This window comes from Salvelinus sp. IW2-2015, linkage group LG19 (assembly GCF_002910315.2).
Source record: "Salvelinus sp. IW2-2015 linkage group LG19, ASM291031v2, whole genome shotgun sequence".
Classification (NCBI taxonomy): domain Eukaryota; kingdom Metazoa; phylum Chordata; class Actinopteri; order Salmoniformes; family Salmonidae; genus Salvelinus; species Salvelinus sp. IW2-2015.
The window spans coordinates 22,087,377-22,099,298 of NC_036859.1; the positions used below are offsets into that span (position 1 = coordinate 22,087,377).

The following is an 11,922-nucleotide window of genomic DNA, read 5'->3' on the forward strand; positions in this document are numbered from 1 at the left end:
AAGAAAACGACGTAGACGAAACCTGAACATGGAACTTACATAAAGACACGAAAGAACTCACGAACAGGAACAGACTACATAAAACGAACAAACCGAAAACAGTCCYGTGTGGTGCACAGACACAGACACAGGAGACAATCACCCACAAACAAACAGTGTGAAACAGCCAACCTATATATGGTTCTCAATCAGAGGAAAACGTCAAACACCTGTCTCTGATTGAGAACCATATAAGGCTGATTACAAGACCTAAACATAGAAACACAAAACATAGAAATGCCCACCCACACTCACGCCCTGACCGACTAACACATACAAAACAACAGAAAATAGGTCAGGAACGTGACAAGCCATGTGGTATCAATCATATGGCTTGAGGTTGTATTTTATCAGCATTTGTCTTGAAAAAAGAATGCACAACTCAATGCATATTTCATGATGACATACTATATCAATATAACATGACAAACCCTGTGGTAATATACAGTACAAATGCTAATTTCTATGTATGTACTGTACATGTATATTTACTATCATTGTTCAGGTAAATCTCTAATCGCAAGCAGAAAGAATATAGAAAGGCTCCTTGGCACTAAATTGCAGAGCACCGTCACTACCTCAATCTGAATACTATTCAACAGTAAGTGCTGCTTATCCATTATTGCACTGTATTTCTTAGAGGTTACTGTCATGATTAGCAATATATCATTTTTAAGAGATTGAAAACTGAGATTTAGGATTAACTGTGTGTTTAATCCACTCCAAAATCTAATGCCACGTTTGAATCGATTATCATTGGACAAGCGTGGTCCCGTGTGGCTCAGTTGGTAGAGCATGGCGCTTGCAACGSCAGGGTTGTGGGTTCATTCCCCACGGGGGGACCAGGATGAATATGTATGAACTTTCCAATTTGTAAGTCGCTCTGGATAAGAGCGTCAGCTAAATGACTTAAATGTAATGTAAATGTAAGTGTTATCTTAATACATTGAGATTTTCATTCCAATTGAAGAGGCTGAACCTATGCCATCTTTAAATAATCATTTCACGGTTTATGTTATTTGAATGTACCACCATGTTTACATAACTACATTAAATAGTACCTGTAACAATAGTAAAAAATAACTGCTTACATAGACTTACATACAATATTGTATGATAAGGCAGCATCTGACAGCATTGAATGCAGATGGTATGAGGTACCAAATTCCAGATAGGGAAAATGTTGCTAGGAGACCTGACATCAGCTATTTATTCCACAATCAGGCAGTATCCCACGTGTGTCCCTGCTCAGTATAAAGCCAGTGGGATCTCATCCTGGAGTAGAAGTAGGTTTAGGAGGCAGCTTTTGCAACGAGGTTAGAAAAGTGTGAGCTCAACAGAGGTCTACCCTACTGTCAGACCCATTCTAACCATAGAAAGATCCAAGAACTCATCACCACCTGAACCATTATTCACTTGATCATGACGCCCCAATGTTATCTGGACAGATCAATTTCCTTCTCAGTAGTTAAAATGAATTTATTATACACAAGTTATCACCCCAAGGCTACATTTGAAGAGCATTGACTTCTTTTCACACATCAAGATGTTCCCTCCAGACGTGTGGAATTCTACAGACCTGATGTGGTTCAATACGTCTGAGTTGAATGCTTCTCTGGAGGATCCGGAGGAGAGGGACCACCCGTTCCTGACAGACGCCTGGCTGGTGCCTCTCTTCTTCGCCCTCATCATGCTGGTGGGGCTAATTGGGAACTCGCTGGTCATCTATGTCATCTCCAAACACAGGCAGATGAGGACAGCCACCAACTTCTACATAGGTGAGCAAGACTAAGGGGTTTCCCTTACAGTTACAAAGGCTTTTCCACTTATAACACAGTCACTGAACCTCATTGTTCTTGTGGATTGTCATGAACTGGGAAGAAACGTGTTCTTTGTGTGTGACTGTCACAGTCAATGTTATGTAAAGTATGTGGATCCGAGAAATAGTTTATTTCCACTGTAAACTAGGACTAATGACTGTATAATCTTGCAGCCTTAATTACTGTATTTTTTTTAATGAAGACTGTACATGAATATTGTGGATAGTAACCTTATCCATTGTGTCTGTAGAATGCATCTATACAATACAGTACTGTAGCCTATACTAACAAACAACATATGAAAGGGATCATGTCTCTAAACTAAATAACAGGTCTTGTTTGACATTGGAAATGCATGTGTGGAGTGGAGATGTGCAAAATCAATGGATTTTGAAATATTATCAATTGACCAAGAAGGTGGAGAGCACATATATTTGTGCTCATAAATAACAATGATGGTATCAACGTGTGTGTGTGTGTGTGTGTGTGTGTGTGTGTGTGGGTGTGGGTGTGTGTGTGTGTGTGTGTGTGTGTGTGTGTGGTGTGTGTGTGTGTGTGTGTGTGTGTGTGGTGTGTGTGTGTGTGTGTGTGTGTGTGTGTGTGTGTGTGTGTGTGTGTGTGTGTGTGTGTGTGTGTGTTTGAAATGACTGACTGATATCTCCCTGGCCAGCTACACTGGAACCTGTTTTTAATATTTAATCATATTGGTTTACTACTTCCACCTCCTGTGGACAACAGCTCAAATGTTTTCTCTCGCCTCTCAGTTGTTGCTATAAATTATGCAAGTCTATTCAGAAGAGAGCACCATTTTAGACAACTTTGATACAATAAATCTATTTTATTACAGCTATACAACTAATCTCAAAGGAACATAAGTCCTATTGTGGCAGATGTCCTCACTATACCCCTGCAGGTCCTGTCCACCTGTATTACTAATAAGACCTCTTCTACATGTCAGTGAAACAGTAATATCCCCCATCATTTCAAAACAAAATACTGCAGTATCTTGTGAGAAATTTCTCCCACGTTTCATATAATCCCCCCCCCCCCCCCCCCCCAATTGTGTATTTGGCTTTCGTAATTTGGTGAAATCAATTGGCTCTTTGAAGCCCATGCCAAAATACACTGATTTGGTGACATGCCTTTGAATTTTACAAAGCAAGTAATTTATTCAAATTAATAACTTTGACTCACAGGTTCAAATGGTTCTTTTATGTTGCAACAGTTTGTTCATCAGAAAGAAATGAATGAGTTGCCTCCTAACTGAGCTTATTTCCACAGCTAACCTGGCTGCCACAGACATCATCTTCCTGGTGTGTTGTGTCCCGTTCACAGCCACTCTCTACCCGCTCCCTGGATGGATATTTGGGAACTTCATGTGTAAATTTGTTGCTTTTCTACAGCAGGTAAATCATTTGAAGAAAACACATTGCCTCTGGTCACAGACTTATATCTGTTTTTATATTTGCATATTAATGATGGCTTTTCTCACCACAATGCAATTCGGGTATCATTGCCCTCAATTGGATCCCTGAGGTACTGTCTAGTCCTATTAGTCTGAAAAATTATAACTGTTCTGGTGCCTGACTGTACCCAATTAAATTACCTAACTGCAATATTGAATTTGCAGTGTCATTTCATTTATCCGGTAGAGGGTAGAGGTTCATGGTAATTTGTCAACAATGTATGGGCAACTTTGTATTTTTAAATGCAATTTGAGTACCAATATGTGTATTTTTTCATATTAAAACAATCCGTTTGAAACTCCCAATAAATCAAAATTCAAGGCTTATCTGAGCATCATTCACTGTGGACCTACTCCATTTGGCGAGACCTCATTGGTTAAGACTGGTTGGTTATGACTCATGACATGTAAGGGATTTATGCAGGTGAATGATGAATCACTGTCTATATAAAGAATGTCCTTTTACCATTTGAAAAAAAATAGACAATCAGTCCATCAGGCTTCTTGCGATTAACTACAGCTTCAATCAAGCAGGTTCGGAAGATTAAAACTAATCTGTTGGGTTGGCAAATGACTAAAGCTCTGAACATACTGTAGATGGAATCCTAGGCTCCAATCTCAGAAGTCATCAAATCTCAGATGTCACGAGTGTTTCAATTTCACCACAGTAAGGAGAGGGATGAATACTTGTCAGCACACTGCACAACGTGTCTCTAGACTCTGAAGCAGTCAAGTCTTTATTGTCACGTGCACAAGTATGGTGAAATGCCTTTCTTGCCAGCTCTTTCCCATCAATGAAGTAAGTCAATCAAAGTAAGCAGTAAGTCAATCAAAAATAACTTTAAATGCATAGTGCAAGGTGCAAAAATAGAATTATGATAGAGCAAGGCAGAAGAGAGGTGTCAGCATCATGCAGTATGCTATAGTCAGAGCTCTCTCATCTTCACCACATGAACCATCAGCCACCAGGGGGATCTTGTGAGCTTTGATAATACCTTATGTCAATACCACACATCCTCTCAGTAAACCATGGCTTTCACTGACATTGGCATAAGTCAGTTATTAAGCCACAGGATGTGATCAACACATTTCATTGAACTGAACTCCATTGAAACAGAACTTGCCATTGGAAATCTATCTGAAATGTGTCAATTTAAAGTATGGTTCCCCAACTGCTTTAAAAATAAATATATATATTGTTGGACATAAAAGCCTAAAAATACCAGGATACCAGCTCCAAGTGATTTTAATTTTGGAAATCTGTTCCCAAGTATTCTCATGCATAATAGAAAGACACGTGATTGTATACAAATTATTGTGTTTCAGTCAAATATTATACCTATTTGGGCGGTCAATTTGCAGTCTACAAATTATTTGTCATTATGTTCCAGACCATCCACTCAAGACAAAATCGTCCCGCAGCTGAATCTAGATGATAATCTTTTGGTATGTCAGAATTTTTTTTACCCATCAATTAAAACATATACAGTTGAAGTCGGAAGTTTACATACACTTAGGTTGGTGTCATTAAAACTCGTTTTTCAACCACTCCATAAACTTCTTGTTAACAAACTATAGTTTTGGAAAGTTGGTTAGGACATCTACTTTGTGCATGACACAAGTCATTTTTCCAACAATTGTTTACAGACAGATTATTTCACTTATAATTCACTGTATCACAATTCCAGTGGNACAGTAAAACAAGTCCTATATCGACATAACCTGAAAGGCCACTCATCAAGGAAGAAGCCATTTCTCCAAAACCACCATAAAAAAGCCAGACTACGRTTTGCAACTGCACATGTGGACGAAGATCGTACTTTTTGGAGAAATGTCCTCTAGTCTGATGAAACACCTCAAGGCTCAGTATTTGTCACGCACTGACCTTAGTTATCTATGTTTTCTTTATTATTTTGGTTAGGTCAGGGTGTGACGAGGGTGGGTATGCTTGTTTTTGTATTGTCTAGGGTTTTTTGTATATCTAGGGGTTTTGATATGTCTAGGTATATGTAGGTCTATGGTGGCCCGAATTGGTTCCCAATCAGAGGCAGCTGTTTATCGTTGTCTCTTATTGGGGATCATATTTAGGTTGCCATTTTCCCTTTTGGTTTTGTGGGTTCTTGTCTATGTGTAGTTGCCTGTTCAGCACTCTTTGTATAGCTTCACGGTTCGTTTTGTTAGTTTTGTTCAGTGTTCATTCTTATAATAAAGAGAATGTACGCATACCACGCTGCGCCTTGGTCTCCTCCCTACGACAGCCGTGACAGTATTGCCCCTCCTTTCCTCTATATATATTATATTTTTTTTAAATTGTTTTAATTGAACCTTTATTTAACTAGGCAAGTCCGTTCAGAACAAATTCTTATTTACAATGACGGCCTACCGGGGAACAGTGGGAAAACTGCTTTGTTCAGGGGCAAAACAACAGATTTTTACCTTGTCAGCTCAGGGATTCGATTCAGCAACCTTTCAGTTACTGGCCCAATGCTCTAACCACTAGGGAACCTGCCGCCTCAATGTACAATTCTGTATATTCATAAATTAATTGCCTCAAATGTTCACTTATGTGATGAGGATACAATGCTCTATACATCAGGTTCAAATCATTTCCAGATAAAATCATCTTGGAGAGTTGCTAGTAACACTTTACAAAAATGTTTTCTAGCAAAAAATGTGGTTTTAAATCAAACAAAGTCCTATATCATGCTGTTTGGTACACGTCAAATAATTAATTCCACAGCTGGCCATTTCAAAATGCATGCAAGTGATGGAACAATGCTTGAAAGTAATTGTTTGAAATATCTGGATTTTGAAGATTTTGAATGATCTTTTGGAAAGCATGTTGATTATATTAGAAAAACAATTATCTATACGCTTGGGTTACTACACAATATTTGTTTTACTCTTACTGAACGGTACCACGTTCATCTGTACAAACAATAGTACGCAAGTATAAACACCATGGGACCACGCAGCCGTCATACCGCTCAGGAAGGAGACACCTTCTGTCTCCTAGAGATGAACGTACTTTGGTGAGAAAAGTGCAAATCAATCCCAGAACAACAGCAAAGGATCTTGAAGATGCTGGAGGATACAACTACAAAGGTATCTATATCCACAGTAAAACGAGTCCTATATGGACATAACCTGAAAGGCCGCTCAGCAAGGAAGATGCCACTTCTCCAAAACCACCATAAAAAAAACAGACTRCGGTTTGTAACTGCACATGGGGACAAAGATCGTACTTTTTGTAGAAATGTTCTCTGGTCTGATGAAACAAAAATATAACTGTTTGGCCATAATGACCCTCGTTATGTTTGGAGGATAAAGGGGGAGGCTAGGATTAAATGTCAAGAGTTGTGAAAAACTGAGTTTAAATGTATTTGGCTAAGGTGTATGTAAACTTCTGACTTCAACTTTATATGTAATTTACTTGGCCCTATTACTCTTCCATATCTTGAAAACTTGATTGCTGACATGCAATTTTTTTCTCCAGACTATGTCATTTTGGGACTATTTTGAGGAGTGACAAACAGTCACATTTAATTTAATAAAGAAATGACATAGTTGCAAAAGCAGTATTATGTGAAGGTTAGAAAATTACTGATGCTCAACAAAACTTCTACACAGATTCTAGTCCTCTGTTTAGATTTGTATTTTCATCAAAAGGACCAACTCTCTCTATGATGTATATTTTTGGTAGACTAATTGATAACTCACTCCCCCACATATTCATATATCACTGCTGCTGTACAGTGTGTAAGTGGGAGGATTCATTAAATCAGACTTTGTGAACCCATTTTAATATCCGTTGTAATTCTTAGCTTTATTTTTTTAAATATATGTTTACTATTTTCTTAAATCCTTTTTACTTGTTCAACCCACGTGCAGTGCTCCTCTTCGTTCAAGAGACTCATCGTTCAAGAGACTCACTTGTCTTCGGATCAATGATGTACACCTGTTCAGTCTCTCTTTCGCACTTCAGTGAGAAACAAGGGCGTTGGATAGATCTCAAGTAGTGTAGTTACTGAACTGGGTCACAAATCCTACTCTCCAACAACATTATGTTGTTTAGAACCTGCTCATCTGTTATCACAGATGGCAACCAACTGTCAGAGGCATCATGCAACCATTAGCATTTTTTTATGGGGAAAAGATTTCAAACTCAACATTATTTTATGAATTATGTGTGAAAGAAACTTTATGGTTTATATTTTTATCCTAGAAATGGGACAAAACGTATGGGCATGACACCTAACCCAGGAGAATGAGTTAATAATGATTTGAGATAATGTCTTTCTAAAGTTACATTTTCTCATTATGCTCATCATTTTCATTCCTTCCCAGTGTGATGGCAGGCAGGTGCCATTTATTTGAATTTACATACATTTTACAGCATGTCTCTTATGTAAAATTGTTAATATTGTTTCACCTGTGAACAACCCAGAATGAAAGTCATTATTTTGTTATTCTTTTTTCTTAGGTGACTGTTCAGGCTACATGCATCACCCTCACTGCCATTAGTGGGGATCGCTGCTATGTCACAGTATACCCTCTAAAGTCCCTACGCCATCGCACTCCACGAGTCGCCATGATCGTTAGCATCTGTATATGGATCGGTAAGTCACATGCCTGAACCAATTGCAAACCATTGATTTTGGCTCAAAGCATCATGAACACGTCTACATTTTCTATAAAGTTAAACTAATTCAATGTTTGTCTTTTTTAAAGGTTCCTTCATTCTATCCACCCCGATCTTCATGTACCAGAGAATTGAGGAGGGCTACTGGTATGGACCGAGACACTACTGCATGGAGAGGTTTCCCTCTAAGACCCAGGAGAGGGCTTTCATCCTGTACCAGTTCATAGCTGCCTACCTACTACCTGTCATTACCATCTCCTTCTGCTACACACTCATGTTGAAGAGGGTGGGCCAGCCGTCCGTTGAGCCAGTAGACAATAATTACCAGGTATGGAGAGACTATTACTTTGGGTGTTTCTTTATGACTTAGTTTAAAACATCAATAGGTGCACTCCTTTGTCAAGGTTACACAATGAAAGCATGAGTTCATATTTGGATCCCTTCCAATTTGCAGGTATACTACAGTATGTCATTAAAAACCCTCAGCCGGTGACCATGTTTTGAACTACATACAGTATAGGTCATTTCGAAGCCCGTCACAGTAGTAGTGAGTTAACTTCAACATTTCTACTACAGGTCCACCTGTTGTCTGAGAGGACCGTCACTCTGAGGAGTAAGATCTCCAAGATGGTGGTGGTTATTGTCCTCCTATTCACCATCTGCTGGGGGCCTATCCAACTCTTCGCCCTGTTCCAGTCCTTCTACCCCAACTACAAGGTCAACTACACTACCTATAAGATCAAGACATGGGCTAACTGCATGTCCTACGCTAACTCCTCCATCAACCCAATCATTTATGGCTTCATGGGAGACAGTTTCCGCAAGTCCTTCAAAAAGACTTTCCACTTCCTGTTCAAACACAAAGTGAGAGACAGCAGTGTCACGTCACGCACGGCTAATGCAGAAATCAAGTTAGTTGCTGCAGAGGAAGGCAACAACGAAGGGAAATGAGCCTTGGGCTGAGTGAGCTGCTGGGGGCAAAGCTGTTGGGGATTCAGTTCACATTGGCACACAAACAGAAAAACACATGATAGACTGCTGCGAATGTACACTTTCAGAAGGCAATGACCCCCTGCTGGGAGCAGCATTTTAAAATGGCATTTGATGTGTTGTTTGCAATTCTATAAAAGCTGACTGATCCTGCTCTGTTCTGACATCACAGACAATGAAAGGACATTGTAAAAAATATATAATGTTCACCACCTAGGCGGAATGCTCAGAATAATATGAAAATAATACAATTAAAACAATAAAAGTTATTGGAATTAAATTATATGAAATCTAATAGACACTATGGTTACAAGAGCAGTCCAAGGTGACCTCAAAATGGGTTTGTGGACATTTTGTTATCAGATGTACACAGGTTGTTAACACGTTGTTATCATTAACTCATCTCAAAGCTGTGAAGTGATTGCACCCGATTTATATTTTTCAATGGAGAGATTTATGATGGTAGCTAGGAATTTCACATGAATGGCGTTACAAACCACTCAGGAGTTAAATTCCAGGCCAGTTCAATGGGTGTACAGCCAACAGTGATGTGTAGGAGCTTGCTCAGGTAGGGGCATAGTCAATGAGGCGTGGTGAGTGTTTACTTTACTACTATGTTCCAGACACACACTTACACCTCCCTTTACACACAGTGCACAGGTGGCGGGGGCCAGCCCTATCATACTTTCACTGGCCATCCCTACATTCCCACAGCATTATCTTATGCGACTTATAGTCACCCGATCGTTTCCTTTGACAGCGACGCTGTAAAAAAGGACACAATCTGTGACTGACTTGTCCTAACAGTGCCTCCTCCCAATGTGCCGTGACTGTCTGTCCTTGTTTGAATTGCGGATCGAAACATCTGTACTGTTGGAAGTATCTGTGTTCTATCTGCCACTATTTTAGCGTTGAGTTGAAAAGTTCACTTGAAAAAAGTGTTTAGAAAGGTGGGAAGATAAACAGAACTAAAGCGCTTGGAAACAATGGAAAACTTTGAACAGATTTAGATTGAATTCTGTACAGAATGTTTTACTGCATACACACTTGAATGCAGTTTAGTGCATGTTTGATTGTAACGCTCCCTGTGAAAATATGTATTGTCTTCAGGCATTTCAGATGTCTGTACATTTTGTTTTGGTAATCACTCCACTTAAGTGTTTTCGAAAAGCCTTTATTATAGACTTTCCCTACAGTATTTGCACTATCTTTATTTATTATTAATATATTGATCTTACCGCTTTAGCTCTATGAATCATGTAACATTCCCTGTATTGTAAATGCCTAACTGCTGTAGGCCTACATGAATATGTACAGTACTGTGGATTTAACCACTGTGTTTGATTATTCATTTACTTTTAAGCTTTTTTATGTGTAATCAGAAATTTGAAAAGTACATATCATTACCTTTGTTACTAACACAGAATTGTACATTATTATACTTTTTTCTAAAGGAGTAGTGTGAGTCTTGTAAAGTTAGGCGTTCCTACAGGGAAATGTATCAATGCAGTTGTCTTCTGTTTGGGGGTGACAGACAATTTACTGATTCATACATGATGTGTCTTATAACGGCATCCAAGAATCAATCTGCAAAGATTGTGATGAATCTAATTCACAGAGTAAGGTCTTGGTTGTGTTTTGATAGATGATGTTGCCATAGTCTAAGATAGGTAGCAGCAGTTTGGTTACTGAGGTTTTTCTAATGGATACAGTAAAACAAATATTGTGTAGTAACCCAAGCGTATAGATAATTGTTTTTCTAATATAATCAACATGCTTTCCAAAAGATCATTCAAAATCTTCAAAATCCAGATATTTCAAACAATYACTTTCAAGCATTGTTCCATCACTTGCATGCATTTTGAAATGGCCAGCTGTGGAATTAATTATTTGACGTGTACCAAACAGCATGATATAGGACTTTGTTTGATTTAAAACCACATTTTTTGCTAGAAAACATTTTTGTAAAGTGTTACTAGCAACTCTCCAAGATGATTTTATCTGGAAATGATTTGAACCTGATGTATAGAGCATTGTATCCTCATCACATAAGTGAACATTTGAGGCAATTAATTTATGAATATACAGAATTGTACATTGAGGCGGCAGGTTCCCTAGTGGTTAGAGCATTGGGCCAGTAACTGAAAGGTTGCTGAATCGAATCCCTGAGCTGACAAGGTAAAAATCTGTTGTTTTGCCCCTGAACAAAGCAGTTTTCCCACTGTTCCCCGGTAGGCCGTCATTGTAAATAAGAATTTGTTCTGAACGGACTTGCCTAGTTAAATAAAGGTTCAATTAAAACAATTTAAAAAAAATATAATATATATAGAGGAAAGGAGGGGCAATACTGTCACGGCTGTCGTAGGGAGGAGACCAAGGCGCAGCGTGGTATGCGTACATTCTCTTTATTATAAGAATGAACACTGAACAAAACTAACAAAACGAACCGTGAAGCTATACAAAGAGTGCTGAACAGGCAACTACACATAGACAAGAACCCACAAAACCAAAAGGGAAAATGGCAACCTATATATGATCCCCAATAAGAGACAACGATAAACAGCTGCCTCTGATTGGGAACCAATTCGGGCCACCATAGACCTACATATACCTAGACATATCAAAACCCCTAGATATACAAAAAACCCTAGACAATACAAAAACAAGCATACCCACCCTCGTCACACCCTGACCTAACCAAAATAATAAAGAAAACATAGATAACTAAGGTCAGTGCGTGACAAATACTGAGCCTTGAGGTGTTTCATCAGACTAGAGGACATTTCTCCAAAAAGTACGATCTTCGTCCACATGTGCAGTTGCAAAYCGTAGTCTGGCTTTTTTATGGTGGTTTTGGAGAAATGGCTTCTTCCTTGATGAGTGGCCTTTCAGGTTATGTCGATATAGGACTTGTTTTACTGTTGATATAGATACTTTTGTACCTGTTTCCTCCAGCATCTTCACAA

The 11,922-nt window shown here is 38.8% G+C and overlaps 1 protein-coding gene across 1 annotated transcript; it reads left to right on the plus strand.

Annotated features, from left to right (window-relative positions):
* Positions 1-1,585: 1,585 nt before the first annotated feature.
* On the plus strand, positions 1,586-9,145 carry LOC111979562 (G-protein coupled receptor 54-like). Its single transcript, XM_024010162.1, has 5 exons — positions 1,586-1,817; positions 3,141-3,265; positions 7,808-7,943; positions 8,056-8,294; positions 8,543-9,145. Exons 1-5 carry the CDS (start codon positions 1,586-1,588, stop codon positions 8,915-8,917), a joined length of 1,107 nt encoding a protein of 368 aa, XP_023865930.1. The 3' UTR covers positions 8,918-9,145.
* The last annotated feature ends 2,777 nt before the right edge of the window (positions 9,146-11,922 follow it).

Excerpts from the sequence above, each read along its gene's own strand:
- LOC111979562 (XM_024010162.1), top strand. The coding sequence starts at position 1,586 with ATGTTCCCTCCAGACGTGTGGAATTCTACAGACCTGATGTGGTTCAAT. Across the intron at positions 7,944-8,055 it reads TAGCATCTGTATATGGATCG|GTTCCTTCATTCTATCCACC; the intron begins GTAAGTCACATG and ends TCTTTTTTAAAG. Across the intron at positions 8,295-8,542 it reads CAGTAGACAATAATTACCAG|GTCCACCTGTTGTCTGAGAG; the intron begins GTATGGAGAGAC and ends TTTCTACTACAG.